General features: G+C 32.3%; 1 protein-coding gene across 4 annotated transcripts in view; it reads right to left on the bottom strand.

Annotated features, from left to right (window-relative positions):
* Positions 1 to 2964: 2964 nt before the first annotated feature.
* LOC149775678 (uncharacterized) overlaps positions 2965 to 21391 on the bottom strand; it is a 103984-nt gene continuing 85557 nt past the window's right edge. For all 4 annotated transcript variants that reach the window (XM_089944497.1, XM_089944500.1, XM_089944499.1 and 1 more), the window contains one exon: positions 2965 to 20134. In XM_089944497.1, coding sequence (XP_089800623.1) covers positions 19831 to 20134 — 304 coding nt within the window. In that variant the 3' untranslated portion in view covers positions 2965 to 19830. The remainder of the gene's footprint in view (positions 20135 to 21391) is intronic.

Raw genomic sequence — 21391 nt, 5'->3', positions numbered from 1 at the left:
ATGGTCTAGAAATAGTTATAATGTAAAAGCCATTTTTCTTCTTTCAGTCAGTGACCTTGATCTTTAGACCCCAAAACCAATAGATTTCTTTATTTTATCAAATGCAACCTATCCACAATGTTTGGTCTAAGTCTGTGGTGTAGAAATAATGATACTGTGTTGAAATCATTTTTCTTCTTTTGGTCCTAGTGACCTTGACCCTTTTACTCCATGGTGGATAGGCTTTTTCCTTGCCACAAGTGAGATTCATCAACAATGTTTGGTCCAGGTATGGGATGCACAACTAATTTTATTGTGCAGAAACATTTATCATCTTTCAGTCCCAGTGATAATGGCTTTTCACACCAAAATTTATAGGGGTTTTTTCCTTACCCAAGTGGAGGCTATCCACAAAGTCTGGTAACTGTACATGGTGGACAAATCGAGTAAGTGACTTATAGAAACCAACTTTCTTATTTTAGTCACTGTGACCTTGAGCTATCACCCTGAAATTGATGGTTTTTCTGTACTCAATCACCCATAAAGTTTGGTAACTGTAGATGGTGGACAATTGCAGTTATTTTCAAGAACCAAATTGGTAAATAGCTAATGGCTGACTGGACATCATAACACAATATGTTCTGCCATAATGTAGGGGTTAAAAGAGCAAATTATAACTGTCCAGTTATATTTCCTCTCAGCATAATTTAACTGGCATCAGTCTACCGTACATATTTAGATAGGATCAAACTAAATTTGTCAGTGAAGTTATTGAAACGTTATTGCAGGGAAACTAAATCTGTGACAAACCAGGCAATAAGATGGGAGTTATATGCCATTTCCATGGGTTATATTAGGCATATCCAAAATGAAGTTTCACTGCAAGCAGTATTATCCGAGAATCGAACATCAGTGAAGCCTGAATGATATGGTACTTTGCACATGATGGTATTGTCGTGATTAATCGGACATCAGTGAAGCATGAATGATATGGTACTTTGCACATGATGGTATTGTCATGATTAATTGGACATCAGTGAAGCATGAATGGTATGGTACTTTGCACATAATGGTATTGTCGTGATTAATCGGACATCAGTGAAGCATGAATGATATGGTACTTTGCACTTGATGTTATTGTCATGATTAATTGGACATCAGTGAAGCATGAATGGTATGGTACTTTGCACATAATGGTATTGTCGTGATTAATAGACATCAGTGAAGCATGAATGGTATGGTACTTTGCACATGATGGTATTGTCATGATTAATCGGACATCAGTGAAGCCTGAATGATATGGTACTTTGCACATAATGGTATTGTTGCGATTAATCGGACATCAGTGAAGCCTGAATGATATGGTACTTTGCACATAATGGTATTGTTGCGATTAATCGGACATCAGTGAAGCATGAATGATATGGTACTTAGCACATGATGTTATTGTCGTGATTAATCGGACATCAGTGAAGCCTGAATGATATGGTACTTTGCACATGATGGTATTGTCATGATTAATTGGACATCAGTGAAACATGAATGATATGGTACTTTGCACTTGATGTTATTGTCATGATTAAGATGTATAAAGTCACAATTCGAAATATGTTTTCCCTGCAACAGGTAGAGGTGGGGAATTTTGTAAAAAAAATGACCAAAATATTAAAAAGAACGGGTTGTATACAATGTGTAAGATGAATCGGTATGTGCTTAATAGTTTATTAAATAAACAATGTTCTTAAATTCTATAATTTTATATACATTTATTATAATTAAAAAATATTTGGGTTTAAAGAAAATGTGTTAGACACTTCCTGTCCACGTTTTTAAAAATATGCACATTTAACCATTTTACCCACACACACCCCATATTTCATGTATTTTTTCGTACCCTTTAATTTTTCGTACACATTCCATTTATCAAAATAATAATTATTTAAATGTATCATAATTTTTTGTAATATCACTTTGTATTTTTTGAGAAAAAAACCATTAAATTATCAGACATAAAAATTCTGCTAAGAAGATTTACGTTTACAAAAACAATAATTGTTGGTGAGAAAATACAATGATTGATGCATAAGCATGAGCACCTGCAGCATAAGTCAAGGGGGAGCCCCCCCCCAAATCATACTGCAGATATTGATTCAGTTCGAAATGCTTAGTAAATATCAGCTTTAGTTTCAGACTGCTTAATGTACTAACTCTCCTGGCCATGACTGACTGCCCCCCCACCCCCACAAACAATCCTGCGGGTGCCCATGTGCATAAGCTGCTCTCTTATTGTCATTACAATATCTACTGGTGTTTATTAACAAATGGACAAAGGACTTCACAGACCATACCTTCAAATATTATCATTAATTAGTTCTCCTTATTAAGTCCGTAACCATAACAAAACGCCACGTGCATTTTAAAACGAGTTCAGAAGCCTTTGGACATTTTCTTATCCAACAAAAATTACATCTCAGTACATGCAAACGTGAAGACCACAGACCATTGGTCAACTAATCTTATTGTTTCATTATATTCGTACAAACATAAAATATAAAAGCCTTGTAATTTTCCATTGTAAATTTGAAAGTCATGGACTTTGTTAAATCGATTCATATATAAACATATACTATCTTTTAAGTGCTTGTTATTTTTTGACTTGGATATAATTATCATTTTATTGCAGATCTATTCTACGATATACCCCATTATCTTTATTGGAAAGTTTGAATAACAAGTAATGCCCCTATAACATCTGCTGTATGGACAATGGCTTCAATAGCACATTGACAGATTTTCATTTCCCTAAAGAGAGCCTCATTTCCTTACTGGCAGCCTCGCTGATTTGACCTCTTCTGTCCATTCTTGCCCTCAATCTGGTTTCAACTGGATAACCAATGCACTAAGCATATTTAATTACTGTGTAAATAACACTGCATAGCCATGTGGTTGTTGTGACAATGTACATTGTAATTAAAACAAGAATGGTTGATTTAGCAGTGTTTATTGATAATGGAACATAGTAGGGTCATAATACATGAGGATTATCATAATCATCAGGTAATTGAAAATAGTCTCTTTTTTTTCTCTTTGCAAAAACTACAAATAAAAACCAGCCTGAATAAATGTGGTCTTGTAGACTGACAAAATTTTGTTTCATCTCTCACACACACACGTGCACGCGCAATAACTAAAACGTGATTTCAAGTTCTGTATTTTGTAATGAAATTTGATAATGAGATTATTGTTGCTGTAAAAATGCAAGTTGCACTTAAATTTTTGACAATGTGGTCTCATATCGTTGCGTACAATTTACCAATAAATAATACCCATAACTAATACATGTTCAAACCATCTTAATCATTTTGCCAACATTACACAACATAACAGCTACATATGCTCTAAATGCAGACGAGCTTGCACACTAAGACATTATCCCCTCTCTCTCTCACTAATAACAACAAAAATCTTTTTGAGTACTTTTTTTATTGTAATTAGAGTTCTGATTTGAGAGCAGAATGAGACAGAAAATATATGTTTAGTTTCTACCATTAGGTTGTCGAGTAGTGTATGTTCCATAGAACTTGTTCAGGTACGATCCCTTTTTTTTTTTACAAATAATTTTTCGTAAACTGAAATTAATAATTATGTTTTTGTGTATGAAAATTACATGAAATACAGTACTGAAAATGTTTCCAATGATCACTCAAACATCTGTTTGATTAAATAGTGTTTATCATCATTTCTAATTTAATGACATAATTAATGACATAATTAATGACACAGTACTTGTTGATAATCACTTTCTTAGGTATCTAAGGTTTAGCAAAATATTAGCATGAAAAATAGTTTTCTGTACCAAAACTTACCTAACAAACAATTTTCATATTTATTATCATGGATTGATTGTGTATACCAAAATCATAAGGTACAAAAATTACATACAATACAGTATGCTTGTTTAACTGTCATGATGGTAACTGTCCTGTACCTATTTCTTAGCATCAAAACTAAAATGCAGCTTTCAGCTCAATTACATATATATACTTTTTACTTTCACGTTAATTATAGTTTTGTTTGATTGAGAGTTGTATTTACAGAAAAATATATTCATATAATTTGATACAATTCATGGAATATACTAGACTATATCAGTGTTTCCCTTAAGAGTGAATCATTTAGAGTCAAAAATCACCTTGATATCAGAAGAGGAGGTCAGAATGAGTAAAGAAAAGCCAACCCAAATCCTTAGTATCAGAATTGGGGGTCAAATTAAAAATTTTGTGCTCTGATGCACAGATGTGGGCAAAGGAAAACGATGATTAAAATGTGATCCAACAGTCAAATATATTTACATTAACTGATTGTATATTATCATCAGTCAAACAAATGGGAATAAAAAGATCGCCGCTGCATAAGAATAGCGTTAAGAATACTTTCCTTATTTGCTATTTATATTATGACCCATTTCCAAGAAAACAGATGCGGTTTCTTCTAACAGATTCATTTTATTGATAAGCTAGCTAGTTAGTGAACCAGTCTACATTTTTTTAAAGAAAATAGTGCCAGATGTAAATGAAATGCTTTATGGTGTGAGTCGTGGATGTTATATGATGGCAAATGTAAGTCAGTAGACGGGTCTTTTCAAACTTCAAAACATGACAAATCAACACCGCTTTACAAACTTTAAGAGAAGAATATGAGAGTAATGTAATACAGCATTCTGAGCACATGATCAAGATCATTGCAGAATTCCAGCTCATGATCATTCAGCGAAAGTTACACATGTTGGCTAGTTGAAGTGAGTGCTGAATATAAATAATTTTTCAGTATATCTTGTGTTTGTATTCTGGCTCTAATCCATATAGATTTTGCCCTTTGTGACAAGAATTTGGACCACATGCAGAATCGGATTAATAGTAAAAATGTATATTTTTCATGCATGCTTTAATTCTGGCATGTAATATACAGATTACACTTTTTTATGCCCAAATTATGCTTTTTGCCACTTACAATAGCAATAAACAAACAAACTTGTAAGGCTTGATGACAAGATGCTTTCATTTCGATTTCTGATCGATGATTTTCTTATTAGAAAAAGTTGTTTCAGGGTTTCTCCTATATTTAGTAATGATGTCTACATTTGAAGTATACCATAATTAACAGTTGTTGTTGCTAGAATGTTCTTTTGAAACATTTGTTTAATTTTGTCAAGTGACTTTTGAGTAGTCATTGACTGATTTTCTATTGTTAGTTGCATATGACCATATACAGTGTGGATTGTTGACATTTCTAGAAAATGGGTACTGATACAAGAACATTTTCTCTCAAATCTGGTTGCATGTTTATTTATAAGTTGTGTTACTATTTTGACTTAGAGCAACCAAATTCTTGACAGATCAGCATTTTTTGTAAAGTTAAAGAGGTAATTATTACTTAGGGGCACATGGCATGTAGAACCATACCATAACTCGTTTGATATAAAGGTTGGTGAACTGTTAAAGAATCCCTGAACTGTACTTTGTCATATTACTATATATTCGACATGATATTCTGAAGATGTAAGTAATGCAATCTCCAAAGTTGGTCATGAGCAAAAAATATAAAGTACTGGAGAACCTGTCTTGCAAGACCACCATTCTGCTAAAAACATAGTGTATGAAGACATGTGGTCTCTCATAAGAGTGGTCTTTCAAAACAGAATTTACTGTGTCCTTGTGTCATGAAACAATGAACAGCTAAAATTTTAGTTTTTGTGTACAATTTTGATTGTTTTCAGCATAAACATTCCTTTGTGCACAAGACTTAAAGATCTTAAATGTAAGTAAATAAAATAATGGCCATACATCTATATCCAGCCTGATATTTTGAATGATCTCTAATTATCAAAACTTTGATACAAGTATTCTGACTAGCAATGAATTTACTTACTATTTATTTTTCACTTACTAATTATGTTTTACTTACTTACACTAATTATTTTTTACTTACTAACACCACCATGTCCCTCAACTTGCAATCAGGATACCATAATATAAAATGTTGATATGTACATAAATTTTTCAAGCTTTAAACAGTCATACCCTGCTGGCTGATTGTCATATTTAACACTGTTGAAACCACCACAGCAATTTCAAAGACAATGAAAACAGCCTTGAAACTTACTGATTAGTCTGCATGTTTCCCAGTCGAGTTGTCTCCAATTAATGTGGTGCAGGTGTAATCAATAAGCTTTTTATATAGCAAATGCACACGTTACATTTCCTTAATGAATTGTGGTACAACAGTAGTAATCCCCCCAAATTTCTAGCATAATAAACAAAAACAGTTTTGACCTTAAAATTAACATATACATGAAAGAGAGGAAATCACAATTAAAATTTTGAGCCCACATTCAGGTGTAGGCTTTGGTAGTAGTTGAATTTCACATGCATTTTATTTGCAAATGATAATGCAAGTTTATGTCAGTTTTATGATTCAAACGATGTATGCTATTGACGTAAGTGATTACAATGAATTCACTATTTTTCATGGAATACCAATTTTTTTTAAATTTCATGACTGCTACAAACCATTTATATAAAGATCCAAGGAACAATAATCCTTTGGTGAAAACAATATGACCATTTCCTTAATCCACAAATTTAAGTACCCACAAAAAATGTGATTTTTCCCAAACCATGAAAATATATAAATATATACCCACATAAATAAATTCTCAGTGGTAAATCATATAGCCTATATTAAAGTGAATTTGAAGCCAAATTTAAAAAAAAAATGCACCTGTAAAAAATATTACATTTTTTAAAAGTAGTATTATTTCTTAAAATATTGGAAAATTTGGTTCTTTCTAAAAACATTTATTTTGTCACTGCTTTAACTGCCTGTATTATGTCTTTTTTAGAATGGATAGATGCCAAGCTTTCTGCCTGGTTTCCATGCTTCTGAAGTTTTGTTCAGCACATAGTCTAAATAATCTGACTTGGAAATACCCTAATTCATCAACATAATTTGTAATTTTTATAAATGATAAAGAGTTACTGACAACAACTGAACTTTTAGAAACAAATAACTGATACAGCAAAATATGTCACTGTACAATATGCAATTATCTATAAAATATATGTACAATTTCCTCTTTCCAAAATGAATAGCTTCAAAATAAACATATGTACCTTTTCAAATATTTTTCATGACAGATACAAGCCTGAAAATTTAAAAATCTCTTGAAAATATTCAGTATATTCTTAACAGTGCTTTCACTCTCTCTCTCTCTTTCATCTTACAATATTTTAAGCTTATGCAAATTTTTACTACTATTCTTTAAAATTAGTTTTGTAAATATATGGTATATGCACCTAGCATAGTAGTGATACAATGTCTTTTTCATTACTAAGAACTTAGCAAAGTCGATCATATTACATGTTTACATGATCTAAAAAAATTAACAAGTCCACTGACTGAAATATAAAAAGCAGATTATGTTAACTATCCTAGGGGGCTGAACATGTATTAAAAATCAGCATAATTTTGGTCATAAGACGTATGGAAGAAGAAAAATCCCTGAATAGTAGTATATAAAATTGTCTACTCATCAAGCCACCTATCTATGTATCTGATTACAATTTGATTTCCAGCTCTTGTTACAAATACAAGCTTTCTTATGTGAATGGAAAAATAAAGACTAGCAGCAAGATTTACAATGATCTTTAAAAACTGCATAGTGGCAATTCAACACACTATTGTAACATTCAACACACTGTTGTAAAATTCAACACCTGAAATCTAACTTAAAGTATTCAATATTCGTTGTCACAAGCAAGCATGGGTTAAAATCAGCTGCTTGTTATAACATTTCATGATTTCTAATAAACCTGCTCAACTAATTCTTGTAGTCCAATCAAAGTTTCTCTTCCAAACAGTCACTTTCTGATCAATAAAAAGGCATTTTCATTGGTGTGTAGGAGCTTGTATCACTGTGTTGTTGACATATTTTTGTTGATGTATATTCATGAGAAATGAGTAAATCTTGTTGCAGGCAGCCAAGGGTGAAACATAGCAGATTTTCATCTATGGATTGCAAAGATCCTGTTAAGATGCTAATTGGCTTAAGCACAAAATAAACAAAATGTTATTTGAACACATGGCTTCCATTTCCCCTCACAACATAACTGAAACAGAGCTACATAGCATAAAGTATTAATAGAGAAAAAAATTGCCCCCCACCAAATCATACATATCAGGGTCAATGATTTACACAACGGGACTAAGTCAATCTTTATTGTGACTAATAAAAGTGTTGCAGATCATTGATGAATAATGGTATTCCATTGCCACCAGTCATGACTTGTCAGTGGCAAAGTTGCCATTCATTTTCAAAAAGTCTTGCCTATTTTGGGGTTGGTTTTGTTTTTACACAATAATTTTCAACTGCCATTTCACTAGTATATTTTTTATATAAATTCTGACTATATGTTTAGGTGTAGAAATATTTTCAAGGCTAAAAATATTAATTATAACTTTACCCAATTCAAAAGTGAATAAACTACAAATCTGGTAAAACTGTGAGCATAAACAAAACATGCAGACAAGATGACATTATTCCAGTCAAGAAAGGCCAAAGATGATTCCAATCTGATCACACCAAAATATTTGGCTGCTATGGCTGTGTGTTATCTTTATCCCTTTAGGCGATATATGGAATTAGTGACTCAGACTAGAATGGTGCAATTAAACAATCTTTTACGCAGCCTGTTGTTCTCGCATGGGAAACTTCTACATATGATCAAGTTCATTTTGCACTGTGCATGTATTTGTCAAAGAAACCTACTAACAAAAAAAGGTTTACTCAACACAAATCCTTAAGCACTATATGAACAATCACGTGATTAGGCAAACTCTGTTTGATAATTAACATACCAGTACACATATTATCTACAAAAACTTTGAGATCTGATATGTCCAGACTGAGAAAAATAATGTCACTTTTTTCCCCTACTTTGTTCCACCATATCACAATAAATAGGGCAATACCTATTAATGCTATCCAAAAAAAACCCAATGTATATGGTACACATTTTTTCCCATACCCCTAGATGCCAGACATAGATTAAATAATTCCAACACTTCCCATGTGAACAAGTATGAATCAAATTGGTAAAATTATGCCCTGTGGAAAGATTCAAGGAAAAATGAACATAGCATATCTTATTCTGTACTAAAACTGCCAGACAACAATCATTTTCTGGTTAGATGTTTCTTATAATATTTAAGACTTTTAAAAAACAAGGCAAGATTATCGGCAACTAGGCACACTGTAGGATTCTACAATACTGTTAATTCAATACAAAACAAAGAAATTTCCTGAATGTGAATTGAGCTTGTTGTATGATTTCATTTGTCGTAACATGAAGCAATCATATATTTTGTTCATTACACCCCGCAAAGAGTTTTGTGGTTTGATCCAAGCTCCATTTTGGATGACTGATTGTAAAATTTGGTTGACATGACACACTGTATGATACTAAAAATATTAAATGTCTTTTTTGTATATAAAACATCCTCTACATCACATAATATAATACAATAGCATATACATATATCATGCATTTGATAATTGGAATCCACTGATTCTACATCAATTTATAGACTGTATATACTCACTTATGAGTCCAACTGCAAACTGCACAGACCCAGGTCTGCCAGCGCAAAATGTGCCAGCAGATCTGGTTATGTGCAGTTTGTTAGGAGTAATCAGTTGAACAAACATCATAGACCCTGAACTGTAGGTGCATTATATGGCAGATCAGGATCTCTGTTGTACGCAATTTGACTCGACTTATAAGCAAGGATATATTATACACCATCAAAGGTAACTTCCATGTTTAATAACCAAATAAAAACTGGCAGAAAAGAATATGGTAATATTGAACTTTTTAAAAAAAATTCTTCAGTGTGAGACTTTTTTCTCAATTGCTGGATAGTTTCCATAAATATATTAAAAAAAGTAATACTGACTGGTATTTAGAAACTGTCCATACTTTTTACATTTTTTGAAGTGTCTGAATCCGGAATTCCCTTCATATCACATCATATTATGGAATGTACAAGTTCAATTCTAAGTTACTGTTTGTCAAATTTTCATCTCAAATTTTGAAACTTGTTCAGGTAAATTACAGTTATCATTTCAACAATTAGTAAATAAAGATGAGTGTGTGTGTGTGATTTGGATTTTTAATGTAGCTTTAACAATTTTTCAGTCATATCGCTATGATGTCTGCAGTGTGACAGTTCATAGTGATGTCTAGCACTGGGGCATCATGCCACAGACATGTAGCATGATGTCCCACCCAGTCACATTATCCTGACACCAGGCCGACCAGTCCTAACACTAACCTCTTAATGCTGAGCGCTAATCGAGGCAGCTGTTAGTACCATTTTTGTAAGTCTTTCGTATGACTCGGCCAGGGATCGAACCTTTGACCTCCTGCATCCGATGCAGACACTCTAACCACAAGGCCACCAGAGTGGTAAATATAGATGATGATGTCATTTTACTTACTACATGCATAGCATATCTCCTTTGTCTTCATTCAGTGTTATATGTATGCTACATAACAACTGTTTTGTTTGCTATCAATTTCTGTTGTAATGAATTAATTATACTTGGTTATTTTGTGCCAGGTTATAATTTATTTTGTTTATTCTTTAAGCTGCTTCATAATTTGAACTTCCTATGTTCCTTCTAGTAAAATATGGAATGTTTGTATAATTCTCATACTGTTAGTTTGTTGTTTGTTCTTCATAAAATTATTATTTTGCTGCAATTTGTTTTAAGTCCACTCCTGGTGAAGGTAGACATTCTAATTGTTAAACCTGCTATATGCATCAACAAATGACAAAATAAGGTTTAAAGTATATTTTGTCTAACTGCAGGATCAAAAGTGTATATATTTATATTCTGATAGTTATTATTATATATTATTATTATTGTAACTATTATTTGCCAATCTAGTTAAATGAAAACAAAAACATACAAATAAAATTTAGCCTATATGCATTACTGAAATGGCTCTCTTATAGTGAGGGAGGTAACATTTCATACCTCTCTTTACATCGCTGTTCTTTTTCTGTCTTCTATTTATTCTTGAATACTCATCCAAACTTTGTGTAATAATTGCTTTCAGAATGCTTAACATTGCGTTGTTTTTATTCCACAAATTTGCAATAAAAGTATTTGCCACATGTAATAATGAGTAACCACATGTTTTGGCTTCAGGTTAGTCTCCTACCTGAAACAATTTGTAATCCTCAATAACAGCTGACAACATTACTGCATCTATGAACTGTCATGGATTTAGGAGGTAAATCCGAGAGGAGATTGTATCCTAAATTTCCTACAACAAAAACAAAATTTCTGTTCTACTTTTAACAAAAATACATGTTTTGTACAAGGAAGAATGCAGTTAGTGGTGATATTTGCATTTTATAAAAAGCAATTTTAAGTATAATTTGAGTGGCAATTTTTTTCAGCAGACATCCTGAATTTAAACTGAAGAATATTAAAAAGAATGCAAAAGGAAATATGATTTTAGATCTGAACATGTATAATAAAAACATTCGTTTATTATATATGGCCTATATAAAATGTACCAAATTTTTTCATTAATGTTGTTGTAGGGTTTAACGCCATTTTCAGCAGACAATAGGCTATACATGGCGGCCAGTATTAATGGTGGAGGAAGAACCCAGGAAAATCCCAGAAAGAACCACCAACCCACGAGAAGCTACTGGCAAGCTTTCTCACATACCCACATTAACCGAATCAGAGACTCGAACCCATGCAGACAGAGGTGAGATGGCAGTGATCCGTAACGGAAAGCACTTTAGACCACTCGACCACTCGGGGCCCCTTTTTCATTAATAAAGGCAAATTTAACTGATTATCATGATAATTTCTTAATTACTGAGACAGGTTTTAATCTGGTCAAAGTCCAACACAGTGATATATGTTAAGGTGAATAATACCCGACTAGAGATAAGCTTATTGATGTTACTAACAAATTTGGACTTTTGATGTATGGAGAGAAATTTGTGGAGAAAAGAAAGATATACCTGCAGAGGTAGAAATAAACTATCAGGATCCTATTTTTCCTTCCAAATATGTGCTTACATATATTAATATTGCACGTATTGAATCTGGACATATAAATCATTAATCTGGATTTAGAATGGGTTAATCTCTTATATGTTTATTATACAACATTGGAAACAATGACAAAGGAAAAACAGTTATCAGCATAAGAGAGGCTACACATGGCAGCCAGTATCATTGGTGGAGGAAGAACCGGGGATAACCCAGGAAAGAACTAATGACCCATGAGAAGCTCCAGCAAGCTTTCTCACATACCCACATTGGCCGAGCCCAAGACTCAAACCCATGCAGACAGAGGTGAGTTGGCAGTGATCCATAACGGTGAGTGCTTTAGACCACTGTGGGTCCCTATAAAACAAGTAATAAGTATCTTTTCAGATATAACACTTGTTGAATACTTACTATCAAAACAAAGTTAATGGTATTCCAAATGATGAAGTTAATGATATTCCAAATGATGAAGTTAATGATATTCCAAATGATGAAGTTAATGATATTCCAAATGATGAAGTTAATGATATTCCAAATGAAGTTAATGATATTCCAAATGATGAAGTTAATGATATTCCAAATGAAGTTAATGATATTCCAAATGATGAAGTTAATGATATTCCAAATGATGAAGCTAATGATATTCCAAATGAAGTTAATGATATTCCAAATAATGAAGTTAATGATATTCCAAATGATGAAGTTAATGATATTCCAAATGAAATTAATGATATTCCAAATGATGAAGTTAATGATATTCCAAATGATGAAGTTAATGATATTCCAAATTATGAAGTTCAGTTCATGATAAATGACCAGTACTGTATATTCTTTTAATAGAGATCTGAGCAAAAAGGTTATCTTATTTTTCTTTAAAGGAAATACAAATGAATAATAAAGAAATTTTTAATTCAGGAGATACAAATCTTACTAAGTAATAGAGAAATAAATAATTACATTTAATTAGACAAATAAAAATTAATTAGATGACATTCAAGAAATAAAACTGCAAGGTCACTAGATCTGAAACCTAAATGGCTGAACAAGATTTAAAAAAAGGACCAAACATTTTTTTTTAACTTTGAAAACATAAATTATTGCAGCTGCATGAGAACTAAATTAATAAGGGAAAATACCTATAATCTTTTATTTCATAAAAAGAATGCCTGATAATGTAATCCATCTTAAGTTATTGATAATAAAGCATAAGAAAGGATTAGGCAAAATAAACAATACACTAGAAAGTTGCAAAACTGAATGACATACCTAAATAACATAATAATAAAATAATTACACTATAGTAAATATTTTAATGTGAAGATACATCCCCAATACTACTAAGATACATCTTTTATTACCATGATTAATGCATACATAATGCTATATGTTTCTTGAATAATGCACAATTTTCACATTTCATTCAAAATTTACAAAGAGTAGATTCCTTCATTAATCTCCAATATTCGCTGCTTTTCATTCTCCCTTTCCTTGTAACTTTCATAACAGATGTATCATATCCATATTTTGGGAAACACACACACACACATATATATATATATATATATATATATATATATATATATATATATATATATATATATATATATATACACACACACACACACCTGTCCTAACAGTCATCATTAGTGAGCTGTTACCTGTTTATCATAGCCATTCCAAATCCAAAATCCATCCCACTACCCACAAACAAATTTCATATATATATATATATATATATATATATATATATATATATATATATATATATATATATATATGTATCTTTATTTATAGATATATATATATACAGGGATTGTAGATATATAGAGATCGTCCTGGGCTTCACCAATGTCGCAAATTGCGATTTTTGTTCCTTATTGGCGACAAAATATACCATCTGACAATTTTTTTGCGACAACCTTTTTGTCTGTTTAATTTGTACATACAATCATGGATCTGGGGTGAAGACATTCAAAGGGACCATGAAAGGAAGCCACAAACTTGGATACACAATGCACTGGAATCTGTTACCTAAACAAATCCTTTCTTCCTACTGACAAACCCATCTTTACAGTGCATTGTTACATCATAATCCACTTATGTTGACATCTGGCCTGAGTACTGTATGCAGTGATACTCAGCCATGCTACCAGACTATACCTACAATCGACCGACCTCTGAAGACATGAACAGAAACAGCTACAATAAACTGAACAACGGCTATACTTGTGTTGGTTTTTTTAAAGATATACCAATAAAATAATTTTGCTGAAACTTCAGAGAAAACTTATTACCTTTGAAGTACTGATTGCTGTGTATAAATACAAAGCAAATGGAAAAAATCTCAATCAGAATTATATACTGTCAACAGTGCAACTTTATCATGGGTAAATGTAAGTTAGATGTTGCTTGTCATCCAAAGAGTAAGTTAGCAGAATTAATAGCATTTGGATTTAGTGCAAATTCATCAGACAACACAGTCACTGAACCTGATGTTATACCTGACAGTCCAACATCATCTACATGAAGTGATTGTAATGCATCAAGTGCAATGCCACATCATGATGAACGGATCAAAAGTTCCAGAAAATTTCTCGACAGCTGGAAACTTGGGCGTTCATGGCAGAGATGTGATACAAAGTAAAATCAGATGTTCTGTGATATATGTATCAAGGCACAAATCAAATCGTTTATAACTGGTTGTGATGTTTTGAAGAAGGAGTGTGTCACCAAACAGGAATCCAGGCAGGGTAAGTAATATATGTTAATTTTGCTCATTGCTCTTTTACTTTTGCCATCAATCCTGTGTTACAACTCCAGGGACTTAAACTACGCAAGAAGAAATAGCAAAATAAATTCATTTCTCAAATTACAGGAGTGAAAGAATTAAATTAACTTATAGCATGGTGAATGAATTCCTATTTCTTAAAAGTCCTTTCAATTCCAATAGTTCCAAGAAATCTGAATATGTTCCAAAGAAAAATGCACCTTCAGTCTTGAAGTTTCAAATGTACAGAAAGATTTCCAAAGAATTCAAATAGTCATTGAATAAATTTAGTTAATACTGATCAGTTACTCTAGCATGTCATGCAAAAAATAAATCATTTAAAAAACCAGGTTAATAGATTGAATCCGAAAACATGCAGATTGGGACCTACCATCAGGATGTTTTTTGCGGCATATTTAAGCATGTTTTCACTCAATATTCACAGATTTTTTGGGTCCAATACATGTGAAATTCTCAAAAGACACGCCGTTTCTCACTATGGAATGCATTATTCCCCCCCTCCCAACATACCCCCATTTTATATTCTAATCAGCTGTGCCCAAACTGCACAATAGCTAAAGGTTAGACTCAAGCTTCTTTGGCATACTTCAAAAGAAACCACCTGTTCTACAGTGCGTGAAAGCACTAGCAACTGATTGACAAATAAACCATGCCCCTTTTTGTTATAACTAACAAGGCCTAAAATGGGTGTGAATTTATGTTAACAGTTCAAATGTGGTCTCAAGCTACCATAAATGGAATTAACTACTTCCCACATTTAATATCCAACCTTATTTCCTTATTGTTAACTCGTATATGCATATAACACTGTTTACTAAATAACATATTTATTCTGATTTATTTTTAGGGGGACCACATATGCTCTGTGATATGTTTCTTCATTGCTTCATTTAGTTTAATGATGGTAATTAATGCTTATATATACGGTACATTAATGCCAGGTGTTGACTCATGTAAGTTTCACTGGTGGGAATGGTGATCCTAGTTTGCTTGTCGAGAAAATAATCTACAGCATTCAGTGATCATTCTTGGGATTTAGGAAGCAATTCACTACAACCAAAGCATGTAAAGCGTGGCAAAAAAAATGTCTGAACTCCTGGTTGACGGAGATGTACTTTGTGAAGCTATCCATTAAGGGGGGGCTTTAATTACTGAATGCATGAAATCAACGGTCACATTATATGTCACTTATCTTACATTGCAAAGTATGATCATAGGGTTTTAGTATTAATATGTCATTAACTCAAGTTCTTTACAAAACTATTATTTGGAAAATAATATACATAATGTAGATTTGTTCAATACCTGATGTTTCTATTTATAAAAAAAAAGAGACTATAGATGTCAGGAAAGTAGATATTTTACATTTGATAATGCATTTATTTCAGGTGACAACAGTTATACATATGCACTAATGGTGATGCAGATGCAAAGACCATGGAAGTAGTGCAAAACAGTCATGTAATGATTTATTTTGTATTACTATGGATGTATTGCTTGTTGTCAATAAAGTAATAACTATCCCATCTTTTTCAATTTTCACTGCCTATTACATTAATAGACTTGGAAAAATATTCACTACTTGTTCTAATGAAATGTTTTGAAAATTGGCGACAAAATACTGAGGTTGGCGATTTTTTTGGCGACAACTTTTTAAAACCCAGGACCATCCCTGTATATATATCCTTTTCATAATGGTCACCTGCCTTACATGCCAGCAACCAGGTGTTTACGAACCAAACAATAGTTTCTCCCTGCCTTTAGTTTTTCATAATACTACTGTAATTATAATTCTATGAGATTATTTCAATTGTGTTTCTGATTTCTGTTGCTCTATGTTTGCATTCTGACAGGCAAATTAGTTCAATTTTTAGATACATGTACATTGTAATAAGTAAATATTCTGGGAGATATGGTATTAGTATTACAAGCAAATAATCCAGATAATCAGTGTCCAGCTAATGAAATGTTTAATGTAATCATTTTTGTTAAACATTTATGTATGTCAGATTTAGGACACAATAAATGTATATGACACAGTGTTCATCTTGGGCAGAAGTAAATAAGAAATCATTTATGTCTGTTGACTTGCTCCAGGTTTCACTGACTTTTCAATGTCGCCAAATCCTTGACAAATAATGCATGTGGAGAGTTTTCTGTATTATATTTCCCCTACTTTATGCAATTTATATTTCTCATAATAATTAAGGAGATGTTGTGCACCAGGATGTCAACATTCTTTTAGATACAGATCTGCATTTATGCTAAGTGTTAGCAATTAATAACTTACCAAAACCTAATTACTACAGGTTATAAGCCTGTTTGTTTAGAAATGTGTGTCTGTGTGTGTGATTTGGATTTTTAATGTAGCTTTAACAATTTTTCAGTCACATCGCTATGATGTCTGCAGTGAGGCAGTTTATAGTGATGCCTAGCACTGGGGCATCATTTCGTAGACATGTAGCATGATGTCCCACACAGTCACATTATCCTGACACCAGGCCGACCAGTCCTAACACTAAACTCTTAATGCTGAGTGACAAGCGAGGCAGCTGTTAGTACCATTTTTGTAAGTCTTTGGTATGACTCAGCCAGGGATCGAACCCAAGACCTCCCGCATCCGAGGTGGATGTTCTAACCACTAGGCCATCGGAGTGGTCTGTTTAGAAATGTATAGGAGAATAATATTTTTTAGAGATATATATATTAACACTTAATATTTTTTTGTTTTAACATGACAATTCCATCAAAATAAGTATCCTAGAATATGCATTTTGTAACTAAGCCATGAAATTTTACACCAACAAATTTAAAACAATTTACAGCATAATAAAAAATTCACATCATTACTGGGAGACAAATGTACACAAAAGATGACTGTTGAATAAAAAAAACACTGGTATGTACAAAAAATGTTATAAAGATAGAGATGATTTTCTCCATAATACTAAAACAAAAATGCCCTGACGAAACTGACGCTTTACTGACAGAAAAGAATTTCCAGGAATTCAAACATGAGACCATTTCTTCCTTTTAACTGCTGAGTGTGGAGACCATCCCTGATATTCTATAGTGATAATAAGATTTTCAAATTAGCTGCAATGGTGGACATATTGGATGTCAAACAGGCACTATTTTCATTTAGAACTACAAAGATGTCATAAAAAGAAGTCTTATGGTGAAAACCTATATTGATATGACTTTCCATTTTGAAGTGGTAGTGATAAAAAAGATTTTCATGGTGGCTATATATGATAATTGATTAACACGAATTCCATTAAGGATCAGACATCATATGACGTCTTTTGATGAAAGCACAATGCTGATATGACAAGCCATCAAGAAATAGTAGCAAAAACAAGATTTTCAAGATGAGCATTGCGTCAGTCATATTTGAAGTCAGATCAGCATCAGTTTTATTTATGACCAACTAGACATCATAAGAAGTCTTTTAATGACAACTCCATGCTGATACAACCATTCATTCAGGTGTAGTGATAACAAATTTTCAAGATCACTAGTGTGGCATACATACTGGTTGTTCCGAGTTGCACCATTTTCATTTAGGATCAATGCCTTTTCCATATTTCTTAATTTCCATGACAAGATTCTTTAGTGTTTATGACCAAATGGCCACAAAGTTGGATCTGTGCACTGAAATAATGATAATATTGATCAACGTAAGAGGAAAGAATGCCATATTATCACCATTTTCATTTGGGACCAACTAGACATCACAAGAAGTCTTTCAGCAAAAACCCCATGTTAATATGACAACCCCTTTCAGAATCACCATTAATAACACGATTGTCAAGCTGGCTGCTTTGGTGGCCATATTGGACATCAGATTGGCATAATTTTCACTTAGAGCCAACTATATTTCTGGTTAAAGTCCCATGACAATTTAAAGTGCCTGAGGTACTCTGGTAAAGTTAGTCTAGTTCAATGACCAATTCCACTCAATTTAATTTAAAACCTGAAACTGAATTAAACAAGGACAAGCTAGTATCCAGATATTACCACAAACAAGTGAATTTCTGTAATTTGTGCTTTTATTCCTTAAATCTGTATTTTAAGGGTAATTTCTGTAAGACTTCTGGCAAAATCATAAGGGTTGGCAGGTCTGCAGCTGCTGTGGCAGCCATATTGGACATCAGATCAGCACCATTTTAATTCAGAGCCAACTAGACATCATAAGTCTTTTAGCTTAAATCCCATTTTGATATGACTTTCAGGAATAGTAATAAAATGATTTTCAAAATTACTGCTATGTTAACCCTATTTGAAGTCAAAGCTGCAGTATTTTTACTTAGAATCAACTAGACCATGAAATGAATGCGTGTAAAGTTTCATAGCAATTCTCCAGACAGCTTAGAAGGAGAACTGATAACAAATTTGTGTTATTGTATGGACAGACAATGAACAGCACACCATCCCATAAGTTCTCCTGGTCTCTTACCAGTAGAGCTAAAATTTTGTAAGTGGCAAAATGATAGATAATTACACAAATATGTATAAATATACAACAAGCAATCTACATGCAGTTCTTGGATGATGACTCAAATTAAACACTTTGCATCAAATTTACACTTAGCATCAAAGAATAGAAAAACTTTGGGAGAATAAAATCTGAGCCATTTCAAATTACCATATTTACAATTTTCTGTAAATGTTGTGGACTTCTGACTCAGTAAAAAATCTTTGGTAACAATATGAATTTATAACATTTTCTGAACCATTATCCATAGTATTTTCAGTCAGATACAACTCACATTTTTAATTAGGATTTTAAATTTGGAGCAACATTTTTTAAAGTTAAAAAAAAGTAGACTGAATCTGTCATGGTTGATTTTTAGCTTGAAAGAATCTTTTCTATGATGTTTCAATTCCACCATTTCTACAAATATGCAAGTCCAATTCTTCAAGATGTGTCGATCCGAATCATCCGCAGTTTAAAATTATCGGCAAGAACACATGCTGCCTCATTAGATCCACCACAGTAATGCGAGGAGGAAAATACTGTTAGTAGCTTTCCCTGCTGCTGCACCTGAAATCCTGCTTCTTGCACCTCATGGGCACGAATAACATGAGACAGTCCATTCCTGTCCAAGAATGACATCAAAGCATCACAACTGAAGAAATGAGCCGTCCCCCTTCGAGTGTTAAACGTAAATCCATTATTCTCTTGCAGTTGCTTTAAAGTCTCTGGAGTCAACACTTCTAGGCTGAAAAGAACAAATTGGTAGGAAATAAATTTAAGATCTCACATAATTGTTTATGAAATTTATTAAACAAGTTCAATAATTTACATGCAAAACCATGACATTAACCCATGTCAAGAATTTCATATTAAATTAGTGCAAATTGTAATATTTAAAAGTAAAAATAATAAACTTCTGTAAGTTTTGTTTTGAAGTCAACAAGTACATTTCTAAACTTTATAAGTTATGATTGTACTTTTGCTAGGTATATTTAATTTAATTGTTTGTTTGTTTGTTTAATTTTTTAAAATTCCATTACATGCTATTGTAATGTAACATTGTTTACTGGATTTGACATTGTTAAAAATTTGTTATTTTTTTTAAAATTGAAGTTTCTTTTTTTATGTAAACAACTAGTAATAGAAACTTTGTATCTAGTTTCTGACCATGTTCCAAAATCAGTGAAAGTTTTGGTAAACAACTTTTTATATAAAAAAATTATTATCTTTCTCAAAGTTAGAATCATTAAGTTGAGTCATGGTCATACATGAACCATGTGATTTATTTCATGTATTAATTGGTAAACAAACTTCTATTTTTTCCAGAAGAATGAACTTTTGACCCCCATCCAGGAATTTGTTTTGCATCTTAGTTAGGCATATAACTGGTGTTTTGATAAAAATTCTTTCAGTTGGGCTTAAAACATTTGACACATTAAGTTATATTATGTTGTGTCCAGTTTGGACTGAATTTTATTTTCTTCAAATTATTGAATTCAAGTGATTATTTTCCCTGGAAATACAAAAGTGCTCTGACATAATTCTTGGAAGACATTCACTGGAATTTATGCGGAATTCAAAACTGAATAACATTTTCTGTGATTCAACAAGAGACTGTTGACACATCAGTGCAATGCTGACTATTACTGATGTCATCGCCTTCCATCTTGAATTTCATCTGGATTTGAACTGAGATTGACTTAGAACTTTTCATTGATATGACTTGTGTTTTACTTCTTGGATTACAACTTGGATTTAATTCGCAACAACATAAGGTATTTTTTTCTCATTTTTCACTATGTACTCTAGGGAAATAAATTATTTGTTAAATTTTAAAAAAACTTGTTGTCTTCACTCTTTTCCATTAGGAATTCTGGATAAAATATTTCAGAAAACTTCGTTTTTGAAATTTAAATTCCTCTAGTTTCAGAATGTTTAAAATCCCAAGTATTATTTCACATTTTTGAAATCTTTAATGAAATCAACAGGCTTTTTTAAAATG

The sequence above is a fragment of the Sinohyriopsis cumingii genome, chromosome 19 (assembly GCF_028554795.1).
Source record: "Sinohyriopsis cumingii isolate HCF-2022 chromosome 19, ASM2855479v2, whole genome shotgun sequence".
In the NCBI taxonomy this organism is placed as follows: domain Eukaryota; kingdom Metazoa; phylum Mollusca; class Bivalvia; order Unionida; family Unionidae; genus Sinohyriopsis; species Sinohyriopsis cumingii.
The sequence above is the reverse complement of the archived record's forward strand: the minus strand, read 5'-3'. Positions and strand labels throughout refer to the sequence as shown.